Source organism: Schistocerca cancellata, chromosome 12 (assembly GCF_023864275.1).
Source record: "Schistocerca cancellata isolate TAMUIC-IGC-003103 chromosome 12, iqSchCanc2.1, whole genome shotgun sequence".
Lineage (NCBI taxonomy): Eukaryota > Metazoa > Arthropoda > Insecta > Orthoptera > Acrididae > Schistocerca > Schistocerca cancellata.
This window is the reverse complement of record NC_064637.1, coordinates 79,708,880-79,731,518: the sequence shown is the minus strand read 5'-3', so window position 1 is coordinate 79,731,518 and position 22,639 is coordinate 79,708,880. Positions and strand designations below refer to the sequence as shown.

The 22,639-nt window shown below is 43.2% G+C and overlaps 2 protein-coding genes across 2 annotated transcripts in view; one reads left to right on the top strand and one right to left on the bottom strand.

Moving 5' to 3' along the window:
- LOC126109473 (uncharacterized) overlaps positions 1 to 22,639 on the top strand; it is a 341,108-nt gene that overhangs the window by 92,805 nt on the left and 225,664 nt on the right. The window lies entirely within an intron of this gene.
- On the bottom strand, positions 4,773 to 7,792 carry LOC126109378 (uncharacterized). The gene is made up of 4 exons (XM_049914399.1): positions 7,723 to 7,792; positions 6,332 to 6,708; positions 5,342 to 5,527; positions 4,773 to 5,068 (listed from the first exon to the last, which is right to left on the bottom strand). The coding sequence occupies exons 1-4, from the start codon at positions 7,772 to 7,774 to the stop codon at positions 4,916 to 4,918; spliced, it is 768 nt and encodes a 255-aa protein (XP_049770356.1). The 5' UTR covers positions 7,775 to 7,792; the 3' UTR covers positions 4,773 to 4,915.

Here is a 22,639-nt window from a genome sequence, read left to right as displayed (position 1 = left end):
GTGGCCAGACAAACGTGTGGTTTCTGAAGAGGGGCAGCAGCCTTTTCAGTTGTTGCAGGGGCAACAGTCTGGATGATTGACTGATCTGGCCTTGTAACAATAACCAAAACGGCCTTGCTGTGCTGGTACTACGAACGGCTGAAAGCAAGGGGAAACTACAGCCGTAATTTTTCCCGAGGGCATGCAGCTTTACTGTATGGTTAAATGATGATGGCGTCCTCTTGGGTAAAATATTCCGGAGATGAAATAGTCCCCCATTCGGATCTCCGGGCGGGGACTACTCAGGAGGACGTTGTTATCAGGAGAAAGAAAACTGGCGTTCTACGGATCGGAGCGTGGAATGTCAGATCCCTTAATCGGGCAGGTAGGTTAGAAAATTTAAAAAGGGAAATGGATAGGTTAAAGTTAGATATAGTGAGAATTAGTGAAGTTCGGTGGCAGGAGGAACAAGACCTTTGGTCAGGTGAATACAGGGTTATAAATACAAAATCAAATAGGGGTAATGCAGGATTAGGTTTAATAATGAATAAAAAATAGGAGTGCGGGTAAGCTACTACAAACAGCATAGTGAACACATTATTGTGGCCAAGATAGACACGAAGCCCACGCCTACTACAGTAGTACAAGTTTATATGCCAACTAGCTCTGCAGATGATGAAAAATTGATGAAATGTATGATAAGATAAAAGAAATTATTCAGATAGTAAAGGGAAACGAAAATTTAATAGTCATGGGTGACTGGAATTCGAGTATAGGAAAAGGGAGAGAAGGAAACATAGTAGGTGAATATAGATTGGGGGTAAGAAATGAAAGAGGAAGCCGTCTCTTAGAATTTTGCACAGAGCATAACTTAATCATAGCTAACACTTGGTTCCAGAACCATGAAAGAAGGTTGTATACATGGAAGAATCCCGGAGATACTAAAAGGTATCAGATAGATTATATAATGGTAAGACAGAGATTTAGGAACCAGGTTTTAAATTCTAAGACATTTCCAGGGGCAGATGTGGATTCTGACCACAATCTATTGGTATGAACTGCAGATTAAAATTGAAGAAACTGCAAAAAGGTGGGAATTTAAGGAGATGCGACCTGGATAAACTGACTAAACCAGAGGTTGTACAGAGTCTCAGTGAGAGCATAAGGGAACAATTGACAGGAATGGGGGAAAGAAATACAGTAGAAGAAGAATGGGTAGCTCTGAAGGATGAAGTAGTGAAGGCAGCAGAAGATCAAGTAGGTAAAAAGACAAGGGCTAGTAGAAATCCTTGGGTAACAGAAGAAATATTGAATTTAATTGATGAAAGGAGAAAATATAAAAATGCAGTAATTGAAGCAGGCAAAGAGGAATACAAACGTCTCAAAAATGATATCGATAGGAAGTGCAAAATGGCTAAGCGGGGATGGCTAGAGGACAAATGTAAGGATGTAGAGGCTTATCTCACTAGGGGTAAGATAGATACTGCCTACAGGAAAATTAAAGAGACCTTTGGAGATAAGAGAACCACTTGTATGAACATCAAGAGCTCAGATGGAAACCCAGTTCTAAGCAAAGAAGGGAAAGCAGTAAGGTGAAGTATATAGAGGGTCTACACAAGGGCGATGTACTTGAGGACAATATTATGGAAATGGAAGAGGATGAAGATGAAATGGAAGATACGATACTGCGTGAAGAGTTTGACAGAGCACTGAAAGACCTGAGCTGAAACATATCCTCGGGAGTAGACAACATTCCATTAGAACTACTGACGGCCTTGGGAGAGCCAGTCCTGACAAAACTCTACCATCTGATGAGCCAGATGTATGAGACAGGCGAAGTACCCTCAGACTTCAAGAATAATTTAATAATTCCAATGCCAAAGAAAGCAGGTGTTGACAGATGTGAAAATTACCGAACTATCAGTTTAATAAGTCACAGCTGCAAAATACTAACGCGAATTCTTTACAGACGAATGGAAAAACTGGTAGAAGCCGAGCTCGGGGAAGATCAGTTTGGATTCCGTAGAAATATTGGAACACGTGAGGCAATACTGACCCTACGACTTATCTTAGAAGAAAGATTAAGGAAAGGCAAACCTATGTTTCTAGCATTTGTAGACTTAGAGAAAGCTTTTGACAATGTTGACTGGAAAACAATTTGTACCGAAACCAGATGGCAGTTATAAGAGTCGAGGGGCATGAAAGGGAAGCAGTGGTTGGGAAGGGAGTGAGACAGGGTTGTAGCCTCTCCCCAATGTTATTCAATCTGTATATTGAGCAAGCAGTAAAGGAAACAAAAGAAAAATTCAGAGTAGGTATTAAAATCCATGGAGAAAAAATAAAAACTTTGAGGTTCGCTGATTACATTGTAATTCTGTCAGAGACATCAAAGGACTTGGAAGAGCAGTTGAATGGAATGGACAGTGTCTTGAAAAGAGGATATAAGATGAACATCAACAAAAGCAAAACGAGGATAATGAAATGTAGCCGAATTTAAGTCGGGTGATGCTGAGGGAATTAGATTAGGAAATGAGACGCTTAAAGTAGTAAAGGAGTTTTGCTATTTGGGGAGCAAAATAACTGATGATGGTCGAAGTAGAGAAGATATAAAATGTAGACTGGCAATCGCAAGGAAAGCGTTTCCGAAGAAGGGAAATTTGTTAACATCGAGTATAGATTTAAGTGTCAGGAAGTCGTTTCTGAAAGTATTTGTGTGGAGTGTAGCCATGTATGGAAGTGAAACATGGACGATAAATAGTTTGGACAGGAAGAGAATAGAAGCTTTCGAAATGTGGTGCTACAGAAGAATGCTGAAGATTAGATGGGTAGATCACATAACTAATGAAGAGGTATTGAATAGAATTGGGGAGAAGAGGAGTTTGTGACACAACTTGACGAAAGAAGGCACCAGTTGGTAGGACATGTTCTAAGGCATCAAGGGATCACAAATTTAGCATTGGAGGGCAGCGTGTAGGGTAAAAATCGTAGAGGGAGACCAAAAGATGAATACACTTAGCAGATTCAGAAGGATGTGGGTTGCAGTAAGTACTGGGAGATGAAGAAACTTGCACAGGATGGGGTAGCATGGAGAGCTGCATCAAACCAGTCTCAGGACTGAAGACCACAACAACTACAACAACAACAACCTCCACGGGGCGTCCATAACGTTCAGCATCCCTTTGAAACCACTTTGGAACTGTTCTAATCGAATGTGCAGAGTCACCATAATGTTTATCAAGTTTCTCTTTCGTCTGCTGAGGTGTTTTGCGTTTCATAAAGTAATGTTTAATCACCACACGAAATTATTTCTCGTCCATTTTTCGACAATCACTCGATTTCTTTGATTTACACGAATGCCAAACACATAGACCAATATGGCTGAAACTTGGTGTGCGTTCTTTCCAAAGATGCTACTAACTGAACATGACACCGATACGCGCCAGTGGTGCCATCTCTCGGACTTTGCACGGACTTTTCAAACGCGCCTCGTATGTTCAAGGATTCCGCAACAAATAACGTTAGGGATATTGACCTTTAATTTTGCGGATTCGTTATTTACCTTTCTTATATAGCCGCTTCATGTGGGCTTTTTTCCAGTCTCATTCACTTTTGCGCTGGGTGAGAGTTTCACGGTAATGCGAGGTAGGTGTGGATCCAGTGTCTCTTTGTAACATCGAACTATGATTCCATCTGGACCCGGTAATTTATTTGCTTTCAAAAGTTACAGTCGTTTCTCTACGCCAGATATGCTTATTACTTTGTCGTCCATACGGGAGCATGTCCGATGATCAAATGACTGTATGTTTGTACGATTCTACTGGGTAAACGATTTCTTGAACGTGAAATTTAAAACTTCAGCTGTCGTTTTGCTCTCTTCAACTGCCACAACAGACTGGTCAACAAGGGACTGAATGGAAGCCTTGGATATGCTTAGCGATTTTACATACAACCAGAATTTTCTAGGGGTCTCTGCCCCATCTTATGCTGAAGTGTGAAGGTGGAAGTTGTATACTTGACGCACAGATCTCTACTAAACTTCTGTTGTCGTTATTTATACATTCCCTTTTGAATCGAGAGTGCAACAGCCTCTACTTCCTCAGAATGTTCAATGTTTCGTTATTGGAGAATAATGGGTCTTTTCCATCCCTTATCCACTTAGTAGGCACATAACGTACCAGACCACGATTTACAATCTGCATAAACTTTGCCATAATTCCTCTACATCAGTCTTACCGGAACTAAGTGATGCTGATTCACTGTCTAAGTGAGATGTTGATAACTGTTTATCTGCTCTATGTAGTAGAAACACTCTCCTAGCTTTCTTGACTGATTTACTACCTTTCATAGTCGTAGTTCCTATAATGCCATTGTCGAGATGGTCTGGCCTATTTGTTGTTACGATGACTCACTACATTCTGGACCTGGCTCCTGCCTAGCTGTTAACTTTTTGAACTCATCTATTACTGAAGACAGAAATGACATTTTTGTCACCATCGTCCACGTCACCATTAGTATCAGTGACCAGGATCCGTGTTCTACTTATGCCGACTATGACAGAAAAGATGTGATACTTACCGTCGCTGTCTTGTAGAACAACCAGTGATTATTTTGAACCTTCACAGAATCCGTCAGTAATGGCTGTGTGACCACGACGAAATTCTGCAAACGAATTGTAAGCAGCTAATTTCGAGGAGCACTGATAACCTAAAGTTGAATGAGGGAATTCAAGGCATGGTAAAAAAAAATTCATCTATGATAATTTTCATCTAATCTTTCATTTTCTGACAATACTATTAACTTAAATGCTCACCGTATACAAAATGCTCACAGTTTCTAAAATGCCATTTCTTCAACAATAAAAAATATCGAAATTTACTTAATAAGATGACATTGTTTATTGAGGTTTTACACTTTATGAGATTCCATGAGTTGGTGGTTAAGCGACCAGCTGGAGGTCCCACAGTTCCTGCCGAGCAGCCACAAAGTCCTGGTAGACCTCTGGGCTGGAGTACTGCTGGAAATTATGCTCGTACCAGCTGCTGGCCCTTCTCGCATTGAACTGGGCACTCTCAACGTATGGGATGAGTTGCTGGAAAAACGATGCTGTTGTTACTAGAGTGCTGTCTAGTCCATATATGTTCTCTCTCTCTCTCTCTCTCTCTCTCTCTCTCTCTCTCTCTCTCTCTCTCTCTCCGCCCCTCTCTCCTGGATATAAATGTATATAACCACACTAGTCTTACTACCAGGTGGGGACAAGTGGACCTGCGTCAACTATATATATAATCGTTATGCTTTCAGTACTTCCTATAACAGGCTTTAGGTTCACTGTGAAGGATACATGGTGAACTGATGCACTACCCACCTCTTCGCGTGTCTTTTTCATTATGGCCGCCACTTGGCTGTTGGTGGCTGGCAGGCCAGTAACCAGCAAGTTGTCAACCCAGGAACGCAGCTCAGAAAGGCCACTGCCAACCACCTCAGGCAGCTTGACATAGGAGTCCTCTGGGCTCCATTCGGAATACTCCACTTGATGCAGGTTCCGAGAGACCTACAGTCATTAGGTATAATCATTAATGTGGCCTAGAATATATTTACATGTATTGATTTCTAGTGTCTCGTGAAAATATTACATAGGCTTTCCCACACAGTTTGCATTGATAATGCTAGACATTAGCTGAATAAACTGTAATGTTGTGGAATCTTTTGCAAATTTTTAATTTTTACTATCATTTCATTCACTTAACCCTCAAGCCCGAGGATAAGTGGACATCAGCAACAAGGATATTAAAAAAGCGTTACGTTTGTAATTACAAGTTTTAATTTACTGAAACTGTTGATAATTTTGGAATATGTTTCCTTTAAAAAGCACTTGTTCATAGAATTGCAGATGAAGATGATGATGATCGTGATGATAGCACTAGTAATGATCCTCACTCCATTAAAACACCATACTTGAGAAAAGACAGGATAAATTTGAAAAACGTAAGATGAGTGGTTATGTGGTACTCTTAAGGTATGGGACTGTTAGGCAGCAGATTGGTTTGCATGTAAAGATGATACTCGATGGTGGAGCTGGTGACAGTGAATATACAATATGAGGATGAACACCTGGCTGTACTTCCGAAAAGAATACGGTGGAAAATGAAGAGGAGTCTTGATAGTGGGTAAAAATCAGGTAGATTTGGTTAGATATGGCCTCTGTGAGTACCTTCCAAAGTATGTGTCGATGATCTACCCCAGTGAGAGGTAGATGTGAACTCCAGCTGCCTACCCAACATTAAATGAGTTTCCTGATAAAGGGCTACTTGTAGGAGACTATAATTTATGTGTTCTTAACCATTTTACTGCTTACCTGTGGGGTAGCTCTGCTGGTGGCTGAAGCTCCATCCTTTACAAGGGAGACCATCCGACGGTAGAGGGCGCCCAGGTACGGCAGTGCCGAGTCGTACGAAGTGGGTACCAGCTGCTCAGGGTGCAGTGCGAGGTACTCAAAGTGCTTGAAGTAGTTGCTCTCCTGCTGGTACAGCTGCCTGAGCGTCCTGGCGGCCATCATGTCCACGGTCATGCCCATGTCGGCGAGGTAGGCCTGCAAGGCGCTCTGCACCTGCTGTTTGACGGCGGTGGCGTTGCTGATGTGGAAGTACACGCTGTGCTTTGGAAGGGGCCGGGGGGCCGTTGCATTGAGGAACGCCTGAGGCAGGATATCTACGGCGGCTGCGGCGCTAGAGCCTGGGAAAAGATACAGAGTGGCATGTCCGGTCTCTTCTGATATCTGCGAGAGTGATTCTTCGTGCCAGTTAAATGGAGCAAGATTATGGGTACATATTGATCTTTCAGTGTTTACCTTCTGTGGCTGACACACTGTTGTCTTTCCAGAGTACATCCCAGTTATTGATTCTATTTAAACGTACTATAACCTGATGACCGAACCATCGTCGTTCTCAAATACTGTGAGATCAGCTGTGGCGTGTACACCAACCAAACATTTTCTTAAAATTCTTTTATGTCTTCATTTCTCTGTCCAAGAGATTTGAGCACGTTTTTTTAAACTTTTTTCTTTCCAACCAATATTCCATTAGATTGAGCTTGAGGCAGACAGGGTTCAATAATTGTAATACTTGCAAACGGGTTCCATACAAAATTCTGGAAGTTCTCAGTTATGACTAAGGGATAGGAACTGTGAAGTACTGTGTCACACCACTATTTATATCCGAGTTCGACTCCCGTCGCTCACTACACCTATTTGTGCCATTTTGCTTCTTGTATTCCACACTGTGATTCCCTAAAATCTTCTCTCAGGCTTTTCTGGCTGGTGCATAAGATAGCCACAGACTCCTTAATAAGTTTTCTCACCCACAAGCCCCACCTAAATTGAAACATCTGCCCCCGTTTATTAGGTTCCTACATCTTTATTTTGATAGACCCCTTAACTAAGATGTGTCAAAAACTTCGCGTTTCGGTCACAGTATTGGTCTCCTCCCAATACATTCGAGGCAGTGCTCGGCGATAGCTGGTCTGCTTGGTGCTTTCATTCAGTCTGTGATGATGGTTCTTACATATCACATCCAGATCACAGTTGCCCCTACCTAAGACATGCGACATTCACACTGGCTGGAATATAATCGTCAACTGATATACGATACAGTGTAGTGAATAACTGGATGTTCCCCTAAACTGATAATGAGTGTTCAGCACAGACATTATGTTACAATAGTAATTGTTAGTGTGCTATGACGGACTCACCCTGGAAGACGGCCAAGAAGGCGGTAGCAGCGATGAGAGTTCGGATGGCCATTGTGTCTGCAGGGTTGAGGAGTGTGAAGATGCTCTCCTGGACGTGTCTATATATACCGTAACACAGGCTGGAACGTGCGTCATCGCATATCGATAGCGTTGTTGTAATCACGAGAAGTCAGATCTGCTCCTGCAGATTTAAGTGGGGATTACAAAATCGCACTCGAAACGTAATCTGCAATGAGATTTGTTTTTTCAATTCTTCTTGGCTGTTTACCTGAGATCAAAATTAGGCAACAGCTGTAGGTAATCCCTGAACTACCATCACATGCGTGATATTTTTTTTAGATTACCATTCTGCGAAATAATTAACTGCAATCTCCAAAAACTGACGATTGACGTAATTTAGCACTACCTGATAACAAGAGGTTATTCTGAACCTTACTGCGTGACGCGATCTCACTCTTTAGGTGTAAAACGAGGCCATTAAATACGAAAAGTTTTCTCGTATCTGTATGTAGATATTGTCGAGCATCGTCCACTCACAAGTTCAAAGTTTTGATGACATCTTAATAATCTCTTGTCACATACGCAGATCCTACATTTACGTGGAAATTAACGCTGTTTGTGAAAACCAATATGGACATGACAATATATATCTTATAACAGATACCAAAGTCATTGATGAAACTTCCAACTGACAGAATTACCATTGGACCCAGATATGAAAAGATGGAGAAATTAAAGTCCTTGATCACTGAAGTACACCGATTCTTCTAAAACAAATAGTTTCATCCAGAAAATCTGACTGGCTCAAGAAAAGATATCAAGCAAATTCCAGTACGTTCTCCTTACCATAGCTCATGCAAGATGAAGTTCAAGCGACCCCTACGAGACCACTTATCTTCAAAATTTATATAAAAGAGAACCACTTTTATGCTGAAACTTTCACCCTACAGTGGGGTTTTTGCTCCAATGAAAATTCTTGACGGATTTTAAACCTTCTGATCCAAGAATGGAACCTTGACCCATGCTGGAAGGAGGGTTTACAACTTCATCTAAGTCTGTACACTACCAGCCACCTTGTGGAACATGGTGGGGTTTATTTTGTGTACTACTGCCATTACTCCATTTCATTTTCCAGTCAAGAATGGGGCGCGGGAAGGACTGATGGTAAATAAAAAAGAAAGAACCACCACAGCCTTATGATCAAAGAAATATATTACAAGCTCCTAGTTTACGAGCAGTACTTATGCCATCTTGAGGTCCATCATGGACCAGAAGATTATATTCATTCCTTGACCAATGTATCGTAGAACATATATAGTTCTAGTTCTCATCGTTGTATACATCAGGAGTGTATGCTCTTCAACGTGGTGTCATGAGGTAGGTTTTTTTCGTTATTTGTATCATCAGTCGCCTTCCCGATACGGAAGAACGAAGAACTTCCACTAGGATTGATGGTACGTCTCCGTCTGTGTTCGAATATCTGTTATTTTACCGCCGTCGTCTTTTCAAGTTTTTGCCCTCTACAGCTCCCTCTAGTTCCGTGGAAGTTTTTCTCTATTAACACGTGTCCTATCATCCTGTCCCTTCTTCTTGTCCGTGTTTTCCACATGATCCTTTCTTTGTAGATAATGCGTACAATCTCTTCATTCCTTAACTTATCGTTTTGTGGCACTACATATCAAACTCCTCTATTCCCTTGTTTTCCGGTTTTCCCAGAATTCTACAGTCACTTCCATAGAGTGCTGCACTCGAAACTTACCTTATTCCCGCAGTTAAGACCTGTATTTGATACAATCCGACTTCATCTGACCAGGAATTCCCTCTTTGCGTGTGACAGTACGCACTCTGTATTCTCTTACTTCTCCCAGTCATTGAGTATTTTGCTTATAAGATAGTAGAAACACTTCGTTCAGTAAGTGGTACCCTGTTTCGCTGTTACTCATCTTTCATATTCTGTGCACGTTTTCAGACTGCTGTGACAGACATGCGATCCTATCCAAAATATTGTATACTCTCTCCCCTGTACAAATCCTAGAAGTTTGTAACGGGAATCTCCAAACCCGCTGTATAATAAACACAACTCTGAATGATCTCAAACAGCTGTTAACTGTACGGAAATCGACAGCCTTCTCAGACGATTTATGTACTTCATGATTCTAGTTTCTCCATTTCTGCGGCCTTTTAAGGATGAGCTGAGGAGACGCAGAGGCAACATCATGATCAAAGAAGGAGAAAATACTGAAAGGGAACAGAAGATTTGCTTTTTTGCCATACGTTCCACAATAACTGGCCTAGCACCGTCTATGAGAGTTATTGGGCCCATCTCTCTACCACATGTAAAAAAAGGGGCTCTCTTTCTACCGGAAAAGAAGACCTCGGACTTCGTGCACCTGGGGCCTATCACATACTTTCTGAATAATGAAATCGGATAAAAATAACTCTGTGTCTCCGTAACTCACACCGGATATACATGCTCTGTAAGACCGATGCAGAAAAATAAATGTACATCTACATCTACCTCTATACTCCGCAAGCCACCTGACGGTGTGTGGCGGAGGGTACTTGAGTACCTCTATCGGTTCTCCCTTATCTTCCAGTCTCGTATTGTTTGTGGAAATAAAGATTGTCAGTATGACTCTGTGTGGACTCTGATCTCTCTGATTTTATCCTCATGGTCTCTTCGCGAGATATACGTAGGAGGGAGAAATATATTGCTTAATTCCTCGGTGAAGGTATGTTCTCGAAACTTCAACAAAAGCCCGTACCGAGCTACTGAGCGTCTCTCTTGCAGAGTCTTCCACTGGAGTTTATCTATCATCTCCTAACGCTTTCGCGATTAATAAATCATCCTGTAACGAAGCGCGCTGCTCTTCATTGGATCTTCTCTCTCTCTTCCATCAACCCTATCTGGTACGGATCCCACACCAGTGATCAGGGGGCGAACAAGTGTACTGTAACCTACTTCCTTTGTTTTCGGACTGCGTTTCCTTAGGATTCTTCCAATGAATCTCTGCCTGGCATCTGCTTTAGCGATACTTAATTTTATATGGTCATTCCATTTTAGATCACTCCTAATGCTTACTCCCAGATAATTTATGGAATTAACTGCTTCCAGTTGCTGACCTGCTATATTGTAGCTAAATGTTAATGGATCTTTCTTTCTATGTATTCGCAGCGCATTACACTTGTCTAAATTAAGATTAAATTGCCATTCCCTGCACCATGCGTCAATCCGTTGCAGATCCTCCTGCATTTCAGTACAATTTTCCATTGTTACAACTTCTCGATATACTACAGCATCATCCGCAAAAAGCCTCAGTGAACTTCCGATGTTATCCACAAGGTCATTTATGTATATTGTGAATAGCAACGGTCCTATGACACTCCCCTGCGGCACACCTGAAATCACTCTTACTTCGGAAGACTTCTTTCCATTGAGAATGACATGCTGCGTTCTGTTATCTAGGAACTCTTCAATCTAATCACACAATTGGTCTGATAGTCCATATGCTCTTACTTTGTTCATTAAACGACTGTGGGGAACTGTATCATTTCTAGTCTTCAGAAAAATCATTATACTCGAACATAATACGTGTTCCAAAATTCTACATCTGATCGACGTTACATATATAGGTCTACAGTTCTGCACATCTGTTCGAAGTCCCTTCTAGAAAGCGAGGATGACCTGTGCCCTTTTCCAATCTTTTGGAACGCTACGCTCTTCTAGACACCAACGGTACACCGCCGCAAGAACGGAGGCAAGTTCCTTCGCGTACTCTGTGTAAACTGCGTATGCAGTGGCCAAGCAGTGCTTAATGGAAAAGGAGAAGTTCATCATCCAAAAGACGTCGGTCACCTGCGCAGCTGGAGGAGATCGGGGCAGGAGGTGCAACAAATGTTATCAGTCGAGGCTTTGCCCTCAGCGAAGATCTGAAAACAGCATGTGACAAAATAAGAAGCAGCAACGGCGTTGCCTGAGGCAGTGGTGGATATCAGAGTTATCAGTTACGTAAATAATCAGCGGAGCAGCAGCTCCGTCCTGTCACCCAACTCCAATATCTTCACCACCTAACCAAAATGTTAAATAGACACAGCGGGCGAAGAAACGAAATGAAGCTTCACGTAGTGGAGGGCAGGGGGGTGGGGGGGGGGTAATATTTGTTATACTGCAGTGGTAACAATTTGAAGCCAAATTAATAAAGACCTTGGCAGTGTGAGGCCACTTATCAATATAGGTTACTTCCCCTTTGGGCTGGATTCATTCACAGATTCAGATCGGAAGGGTGTTATAAACCCATTGTACGAGGGTGAGTCAAATGAAAACCTTAAATTTGTAATAACAAATCGAAATTTCGCGCCATTATCGTGAAAGTTGTTAAGCGTGCTACAAACAGCGTGCAGAATGGCCTGTAGGTGGCAGCATAGTGCAGATGCACACATACCGTCGCAGTATCAGTATAAAGATGGCCGCCCCACTTGCGACTTGCAACAGGGAAGAACTGCGTTCTGTTATTCGGTTTTTGCGTAGTGAAGGCGTGAAACGTATTGAAATTCATCGACGAATGAAGGTTCAGCACGATGATGCATATTTGTGACAGCAGCAAGTCTACGAACGGAGTAGGAAGTTCGCAAATTGTGTGACTTTATTGGAAGATGCTCCTCGTCCAGGTCAGGCATAACGAGTTGTGACTCCACAGAACATTGCAGCAGTTGAAGCCATAGTGAAGGAAAACCACCGAGTGACACTGAAAGACACTGCACCATGTTTACAGATTAGTCATGGGTCAGCGTACCACATTGTGCATGATGTGCTCCAGTTTCACGAAGTGTCTGCAAGATGGGTACCACGGCAGCTGACTCCTGAAATGAGAGAACGACGTGTTGATGCTTGTGAAGAACTTCTTCGGCTCTTTAAACGAGAAGGTGATGGCTTCCTTGCAATAATCGTTATGAGGATGAAATCTGGGTTTACTTCCACCAACCGGAAACGAAAACAGCGAGCAAGGAATGGCGCCATTCCTCATCACCAAAACCAAAGGTTTCGAACAGAACCGTCAGCTGGGAAGCTTATGCAGACTCGCTTTTGGGACGAAAAAGGCGTCATTGTAGAGCCTTACATGCCTACAGGGACCACTGTCACCAGTGCATCATACACAGATCTCCTAAGAAATCATCTGCGGCCTGCAGCCAAATCAAAGCGACGTAGATTGCTGTCAGCAGGCGTCCTTTTGCAACATGAGAACGCAAGGGTCCACACTGCCCATACAACAGTTGCAACAATCACAGACCTGCATTTTGAGTGTCATCCTCATCCACCATACCGAGCGAGGTGGCGCAGTGGTTAGCACACTGGACTCGCATTCGGGAGGACGACGGTTCAATCCCGTCTCCGGCCATCCTGATTTAGGTTTTCCGTGATTTCCCTAAATCGCTTCAGGCAAATGCCGGGATGGTTCCTTTGAAAGGGCACGGCCGATTTCCTTCCCCATCCTTCCCTCACACGAGCTTGCGCTCCGTCTCTAATGACCTCGTTGTCGATGGGACGTTAAACACTAATCTCCTCCTCCTCCCCATCCACCATACTCACCAGATCTTGCCTGAAGTGATTTCCATAAGTTTGGACAACTCAAAGACGCAATGGGAGGAAAGATGTTCCGTTCTGATGAAGAGGTACGCCACGTGGTGCATGAGTGGTTGCGCGGACTACCAAAAGAATTTTTTTCCAAAGGAATTTATGCACCTTGTAAGAGCTGGAGGACTTGCATGGAGCGTGGGAGAGATTATGTTGAAAAGTGATACAGCTTTGTTCCACTTCTGCACAATAAATAATATAGAAAAAAATATTTAAGGTTTTCATTTGACTCAACTCGTGTATCCTCCCCTATAGCAAGCTATCCCCCAACTGTGGTAGGTGGTCCTCAATATTCTGGATGCTGACACTGGGGTAGAGCTGGCGTCCGATTCCCAGTCTTGCTGGCTCACAAGGAGTGCCTAAGGATCACAGAGGCAGAAAACAGAGACAGGTGCCAGTGTGGCCGAGCATTGCCCTGCTGAAAAATGGCACCACCATGCTGTCGCATGAGTCGTACCACATGAGGATGCCGGATGCCTCCAGGGTTCCCTCTCACTACCAGCTGTGACCTGAAACGATACCCGATGGCGCGCCACACCATTGCGTCAGGAGCAAACTAATGCTGCTGTGGTTCTCTTAAGCAATGGACGAATGCAACCTCTTCCCAAGTCGCCGCCACATCCAGTGATGACATAAATCCAGAGTAGTGCATAACCACAAGTCATCCTCAACACACTGTGATACCTTACGTTAGTCCCTAATTCCTCCCAGTCACGACACCGTTCCAAATGCAGCCGTTCGTGTTGCGGTGTCAACATCATCCTACACATGGGATGCTAAGTCCCTAGTCCAGCTGCTGTTAGTCGCTGACCAACGGCGCGGTATGACTCAGAACGTTGCAGGGAGAGCATTAAATGATATCAGATGGCAGCTGTGAAGGGTTACAATGTGCATGGTGCACAGTATGGTGATTGTCCCATGCGTTAGTCAGGCATGGTCCATTGCAACCACGACGACGAGAGTGTCTGCCTTCAAGTTCCCACATCTGAATGCCCCACGGATATGGATAATGTACCATTAGGCAAGCCAGCCAAATGGATACTCACAATGAGGACACTTCCAAACTCCGCCAGTTGCTGATATCTGCATTTACATATATACTCCGCTAGCTACCAAGCGGTGTGTGGCGGAGGGCACAATTCGCACCAAAGTCATATCTCCCCTCCCCCCCCCTCCCCTGTTCCACTTGCGGATCGCGCGAGGGAAGAACGACTGTCTGAACGCCTTCAATTTCCCTTATCTTTGAATGGTGATCACTGCGCGATTTGAAAGTTTTTGTTAATATTATATGCTCTACATTCTCGGTGAAGATCGAATTTCGGAATTTAGTGAGCAGCCCCTTCTGTTTAGCGCGCCGCCTATCTGCAAGTGTGTCCCACTTCAAACTTTCTATGAGATTTGTAACGCTCTCTCGATGACTAAATGTACCAGTCACGAATCTTGCCGCTCTTCTTTGGACCTTCTCAATCTCTTGAATCAGACCCAACTGGTAAGGGTCCCATACGGACGAACAATACTCCAAGACTGGACGAACTAATGTATTGTAAGCTATTTCCTTTGTCGAAGGACTGCATCGCTTCAGGATTCTACCAATAAACCGCAATCAATTGTTCGCCTTACCCGTTACTTACGTAATCTGATCATTCCATTTGAGATCATTTCGAATTGTCACACCCAGATACTTGACGGACGTTACTGCTTCCAAAGACTGGGCATTTATTTAGTACCCGTACATTAATGGGGATTTTCGCCTTGTTATACGCAGTAGGTTACACTTTCTAATATTGAGAGATAACTGCGAGTCATTACACCACGCATTTATTTTCTGCAAATCCTTATGGATTTGTTCACAATTGTCGTGTGATTCTACTTTCCTGTACACTACAGCATCATCGGCAAACAGTCAAAGGCCACTGTCAATACCATCAACCAGATCGTTTATGTAAATCGTAAAAAGCAGAGGACCTATTACGCTGAGCAGGAGCACACCTGAAGTTACGCTTGTTTCTGTTGAAGTCACCCCGTTCAGAACGACATACTGCTTCTTGTCTGTTAGAAAACTTTCTATCGAACCGCATATGTCATCGGATAGACCGTAAGCGCGCACTTCTTGTAGCAATCGACAGTGCGGAACTGAGTCGAACGCCTTTCGAAAGTCGAGAAATATGGCATCAACCTGGGAGCCGGTATCTAGAGCCCGTCGTATATCATGCACAAAGAGGGCCAGCTGTGTCTCGCATGACTGCTGTTTCCTAAAACCGTGCCGGTTTCTGCAGATGAGCTTCTCAGAGTCTAGAAAGGTCATTATGTCTGAACACAGAATATGATCCATGATTCTACAACAAATCGATATCAGTGAAATTGGCCGACTGCAGTGCAAGGCCGTGTTCTTCACAGTGATCAGTCAACATCTGACGCGACCTGTGCGCCACAGCAGGCCTCGTAACTGTGCTGAAGGCGAATATCTCCAATGCCGCTTCTGGCAATTCTCCCTGATCTATACGTTTACACGACTGCTGGTGTTGAAGGGATGATGGTTAGCCGGCCGAAGTGGCCGCGCGGTTCTGGCGCTGCAGTCTGGAACCGCGAGACCGCTACGGTCGCAGGTTCGAATCCTGCCTCGGGCATGGATGTGTGTGATGTCCTTAGGTTAGTTAGGTTTAACTAGTTCTAAGTTCTAGGGGACTAATGACCTCAGCAGTTGAGTCCCATAGTGCTCAGAGCCATTTGAACCATTTGATGATGGTTATCTCTGAAACAACTGATTTTCAGCAATATCGTTCTCTCTTTCAACGCCAGCTTAACCTGAGTCTTAAAACCTCTCAAAATAACCGGTTTCTGAAGTAAACGATGTCCTTTATTCCTAGTATTTCCCATAATAACGTACAAATCGAACAAGTACTAAAAAATGTTGATCCCTTCGCTTTCAAGATACAAAGAATCAAAATGTTAAATTAAATAAGGAAATAAAAGGAAACATAGCCCATCCACTATTTGCAGCTTTTCTCGAAAAGCGGTAAGTCGTGAACACTGCAAAAAAAGAGAAAAAACTCAGTATTTTCCTATTAATTTCAATTTTTTGAAACTCTCATGTTGTAGTCGAAAATCATACAGCAATTCGGGCCGTACTAACATTCAGCGCTAAAGAGTGAGAACTGAGGATATGAGAACTGTATTTTCCGTGTCAGTATGTCCGTTTTTAAGGGCTACTAGTAGATGAAGGCATAGCATGTATACACAGGTAACAGACCAGGTACTGCATATTTTTATTTTAAACTATGAGTGAACTGTTGAGTCTTAAATTTTCTCCTTATACGAGGCTCGTCCAAAAGCAAATTCCGTTTCTATTTCTGACCGTGGCAGCGCTACGATCGCATTTCCGAGCATGCGCGGCAGTTACTCTGACTCAAGGAGAAGATATGTACGTCATTTTCAGATCGCTGCTGCCGACATGGTGCTTTGTAGTGCTTCTTTATAATGTAAGCCGTAATCGAAAATGCCGCCACGTCTGAAATCAGATGTGTGAGTCATTTTCTAAATTCAGATACAGTTAAACCAAAGGAAATTCATCGGCAGATCTGCGAGGTTTACGGATAAAATGCTATGAGTGATTCAATGGTTAGACTGTTCATTGAAGGACATGATGAAGTGCACGATGGAGAACAAAGTGGGCGCCCGTCTGTGGTTACTGATGAACTGGTTCACACAGTTGAAGAGAAGGTTAAGCACAACCGTAAGTTTACACTTGGTGCCCTTGCTATGGAAGTTCCGCAAATCTCACGATCACGAGTTCATGAAATTATTACTGAAAAACTGAAATTTCGAAAACTTTGCACACGTTGGGATTCCAACAATTGTTACTGAACAACACAAAAAACAACGGATAGGTAGTGCGCTTCAGGTGGGGGCGCGCTACAATGAAGAAGGCGATAGTAGTTTTCTTTCTGGTATAGTCATGGAGGATGAAACTTGGGTATCGTACGACACCCTTGAAAATAAAAGGTAGTCAATGGAATGGAGACACACTTCAATCCCAACGAAGGTTAAGCCTAAGCAAATCTTGACACATCGAAAAGTCATGTGCACCGTTTTTTGGGACAGAAAAGGCATTTTGCTGATTGATTTCTTACCACGAGGCCAAACAATCAATGCACATTGTTACTGTGAGACCGTTAAGAAATTGCGCCGCGCAATACAGAACAAGCGCCGAGGATTACTGTCAAAAGGTGTTGTTTTTTTCCACGATAATGCCAGACCTCACACAGCGAATGTGACCAAACAACTCTTACAGGAATTTCACTGGGTCGCATTTGATCGTCCTCCGTACAGACCGACCTCGCTCCTAGCTCTGTATGAGAGTGTTGTCGAGTCTGTATTTCGGCCACCAACGAAAATAAGTAACTTTGTGGATAGAGTGAAAGATGGCCTTAGCTTTCGTACACCTGGAGACTACCGCAATCTGTGCGTCTGTGGAAACTCTAACGTAGGAGAAACGCTGCGCTGCGTCCACCTAAGTTGCATTGAACGCATACGCAACGTAGGAGTGGGACAGGGAGCTCAATATGCAATGGCAGAGCGTAACGTAACGGAAAATCACATATTCAACATCGAAAAGACTTTGGGGTTTTGCTCAACTGGAGTCAATGGAGATACAAGTGTCGACAAATCTTACCAAATCGAGATAAGGGTTTTGCCCAGAACGCGGCTTGGCCACCAGTCTTTGACGCAGTTAGACGGAAGAGGCAGCAGACTGAATCGAGTGAGGCAGCGGTGAACAGCAGCTACATAAGCTATCACTTGGACTGCTGCTGAACTGGAAAGTAATTTAAACGCCCACCTCTGATATCCATACTCCCTCACAAAAAAGTGAAGCACCTATATGGGAGGAAGAAACGAAATGAAACAACACGGATTGATGATTGGGGGAGGGGGCAGAGTATGCTATGCTATTCAAGTCACTACCATATCCAGAGAAATTTACAAACAACTTGGTATGAGCCTGATCATCAGGATGACGTTGGATCTTCTCTGGCGTCGATTCATGCACCAGTTCGGTAGCCATCTACTCTCCAACTGTTGCAAGTGGTCCTCGATATCTTGGATCCTGACACTGGGATGGTTTCCAAGTTCCAGACATGCTCTATGAGGCACATATCTGAGGGTCTTGCTGACCCAGAAGGAGTACCACAGCATCACGCAGGCAGAAAAAAGACACAGGGGCCATGTCCAGATGCGCATTGTCCTACTGAAAAATGGCACTACAATACTGTCGCATGAGAGATAACATGAGGACACGTAATGCCATGAGAGTTCCCTCAATCATTACCAGCTGTGACATGAATTAATACCCGATGGCGTTCCACACCATGGCGTCAGGAGCAAACTAAGTCTGCAGCGACTCTCTTAACCAATCGACGAATGCGACCTTTCCCTATGTCCCCGCTATACGCATAGACGTTCGTCACCGAGGGAGTCCATGTCTGTTATTTACAGCTCAACACAGTGCAGCTATTTTCATCATCATTCTTATCGCACACGGCACCATACCAAACGCAACCGTTTGTCTTCTGATGTTAAGTGCATCCTACACATGGATCGCTGTGCGACATGACACAGAATGTTCCAGGGAGAGCATTACTTGATATCAGATGGCAGGCACCGCTATGAAGGCTTATGATGTGCTTGGTGCATGACACGGGGTTTCTCCCAAGTGATGGTCAGACGTGGACCACTGTAACTATGACCACAAGAGCATCTGGCAATATAATTCCATGCAGTCAAGCATCGGGCCACTGTCATATTTGAATGCCCCACACATCTCGATATCGTACGATCAGACGAGCCAGCCAAAGTGACACTCACAGTGAGGTCTCCTTCAGGCTCTTCTCAGGCACTGATGACGCTGTCTCCAAAGACTAAATGTCATTTCTGTGTTCTTCGCAGTGAGCAGTCAATATGTATCGCTGTTCACGCCCTTTATACGTCCTACCAGGCCAGGTAACTGCAGTAAGAGCGAATATCACTACCGCAGCTGCTGGCCATTCTCCCCACCTGCCAAGTCTATTCACTTTCATGACCACTAATGTTGTAGGGATGACGGTTAAAGCTGAAACAACTGGTTTTCCGATATATAGTTTTTTTTTAACGCCAGTTTAACCTGAGTCTTAAAACCGCTCGGAATAACGAATTTCTGAAATAACCGATTTCGGTTTTTTTATTCCTATAATTTCCCGTAACGTTGAACTCGAACAGACTAAAAAATAGAATCAAAATATTTAATTAAATGGGTAAATACAGTGAAAGAGAATATAGTCTCATCCACCATTTTCAGCTTTCCTCGAAATCGATAAGTAGTGCAACACCGCAAAACATAAAATCAATAGTATTCTCCCATTTATAAACGCTGCTCAGAAATCATGTTGTAATCGAGGATCATAACACAATCGGGCAGTACGAATAGCCAGCGCTGAAGGGTGGAGAACTGGGGATTTAAGAACTTTATTTTCGTGTTAATATGTCTGTTTCCAAGGGCTGCTAGCAGATGAAGGCATACTATGTATACACAGGCAACAGATCCGGTACCGCTTATTTTTATTGTAAACTGCGAATGAATAGTTAAGTTTTATCCTTATATACTGTCGCAAGTCGAGCATGGCATTTCGTTGATAGCACACTCCGTAAATACTTTAACACTAGGAATGGTGCCACGCTCTGATACGACTGATGTCCGACAAAAGAAACAAGCAATATACAGCAGATGGGGCAAGTCTCGCTCACTTGATGCACACGCTTACTATCTAATAGACTACACCACATGGTAATTGGTACGTTACTGTTTCAACAATGCTGTACCAGTTGTAACTCCACGTATTTGTTCCTCTTTTCCGTCGGTATTGTTATTAAAATACCACTGATGTCTTACCCCACACTACCTAATAACGTGACATTTCAAAGCAATGGAAGTTTTACAAACAAAAATTACTCGTTCTGTAAAAGAGATTTGTTTAAAAACTGAAATCTTTAGTCCTGCTGATGTGGCTAGTTGTTTTCGGGTTTTCACTCGGTTATTAGTAAAAAAATAAAGAAATCTGCTATAGCCAAAACCAAATATATGCCAAAAAATACCAGTTATTCAGAAATAAAATAGAAGTATCGGTTTTAACTGGCCAGTTGTTCCCAGTCCTATGATGATGTCTGTATGTACGACATTACATGACATCCAGTTACGTCTTGTAGGTGTTTACTTCTCCTGTGAAGCACTTTAATTAATCGTTTTTGCTTTTCTTTGCGGCAGTTGAAGAAGAAAGACACGACACTTTCTGTTGTTTTCCTGATATCGTAAAATACTTAGAGCTTTGAAATTGTTGCACAGCGTTGAGCATTAATTTGTCTCAACTCACTAATGAGGTGGTCGTGGCTTGTAATGTAAGTAATCGGTTCACTGCATTTCATAAATACTTCACTATCGTTCGTTTTGCCGGACGTTATGGGCGAGCGGTTCTAGACGCTTTAGCCCGGAACCGCGCTGCTGCTACGGTCGCAGGTTCGAATTCTGCCTCGGGCATGGGTGTGTGTGACGTCCTTAGATTAGTTAGATTTAAGTATTTCTAAGTCTACGGGACTGATAACCTCAGATGTTAAGTCCCATAGTGCTCAGAGCCATTTGAACCATTTTTTCTCGTTCGTTTTGATTAGTCTTGACAGACTCAAACACTTGATTCCTGCCAAGTTGTCGTCTCTTACGAAGATCTAAAAAGTTCACCTCGTTCTACAATGTGATAGACAAATTCTGTCTTACCTCAGCTGAATTTTTTGCACATATCCTCTGGTCAACATACGCGGTCGTGTATTTATCTTCGGCAAAGTTTTGCAGAATTCAATGAGAGCAGAACTTTTTCACGGCTAAACACTCTAAATGCCGCAGTCTTCAGCACGCCTAAAGATGAATCTACCTCAGGGCAAGTCACGTGCTGCTCCTCACGTTGTACTACGTGGTCGTGGTACCGATTCGTCGGCCAGCAGTTGTATCGATATGGAGAGAAAGTGAAAGACACAGGTGGGCTTCATACGACAGCTGCATCTGGCTCCGCCTGAATGGTCAATACTATATCTGCGGCCACGTTAAGTGGGCTCGTCCAGTGATACGAATCAGACCGTAAACATCCCGGCCCGCAATTGTTTGCCAGTTGTCGCTATTCTCTGTAGCATCCGATACACGCCATTCATATCAAAGTGCCCACCAGTACAACTGTAGCACAACAATAGCCCCAGCTATTGCTCCTTTGACCACCTGGAACCCTTTCACAGCTGTCGGCGTGTGTACATGTCCAGCTCTACCACTCCCCAGGTGCTGGGGAGGTGTATACGTGAGCAGCTTGGGTTTTCTCACAATGCTATTGATGTCTGTATGCTTCCTGAGCTCCGACCACTCAGTGCTGCAGACAAGTTACTTCCATACCAATAAAAAAGATTATACTATTCGTTACACAACATATGCTCCTATTTGCGTTCCATCAGTTGCAAGAATCTGGCTCTAATATCATGAACCGTTTATGAAAGATGCCCATTGTTATGACCACATAATTCCTGACGCACAGAGGTGGAAATGGGTGCATTAAGTTTGGCTGTCCACCAGATAGAAAAACCATTAACCCGAGAACGACATAAGATATTGTCATGCTCTCAATTTTGAATAAAATTTCGATATCTTACCTAACAGTGTCATTCAGTAATTAGAGAGACAAATTGGTGCGAGGAAAATTGTTAGTAGGGCAAGTTTGGAACCTCTATGGCTTTAAGTTGGCATCACTGGGACGAGCCCTGATCAGCTGATGTATCAACATTGTTTTGTTAATAGCTTCAAAAATACGTTTCAATATGGCGACTCTGCTGAAACGTCCAAATTAGTTGAACAACTTTCTGTTCTTCGTTTTTTTTACTTGCGGAAGGCGAGAAGCCAGTGAATATATACTGTAGAATGTGTAAAGTCTATGGTGAATGTTGTATGAATGATGGAAAATTTTACAAGTGGCTAGAGCAGTTAATAAATGGTCGCGACTCAGTGACTGCCCAACATTGTTGTATCTTACCAGTTCAACTCCCTCACTTGAAAGTCGAATTGATGTGATTTTTCGTGCTGACCGCCGTATGATTGTGAAAATGATAGTTCATAAGGTTCAAGTTAGTACTGCTACACTTCATAACATTATCTGTAACAGGCTGAAGTACCGCAAAACACGTGCTAGATGGGTCCAAAAGGAGTTGACGCGGTTACACAAGGAAAAA

Excerpts from the sequence above, each read along its gene's own strand:
- LOC126109378 (XM_049914399.1), bottom strand. The coding sequence starts at position 7,774 with ATGGCCATCCGAACTCTCATCGCTGCTACCGCCTTCTTGGCCGTCTTC. Across the intron at positions 6,709-7,722 it reads CTTCTTGGCCGTCTTCCAGG|GCTCTAGCGCCGCAGCCGCC; the intron begins GTGAGTCCGTCA and ends ATCTTTTCCCAG. Across the intron at positions 5,069-5,341 it reads TGAAAAAGACACGCGAAGAG|CAACTCATCCCATACGTTGA; the intron begins GTGGGTAGTGCA and ends TCGTTTTTCCAG.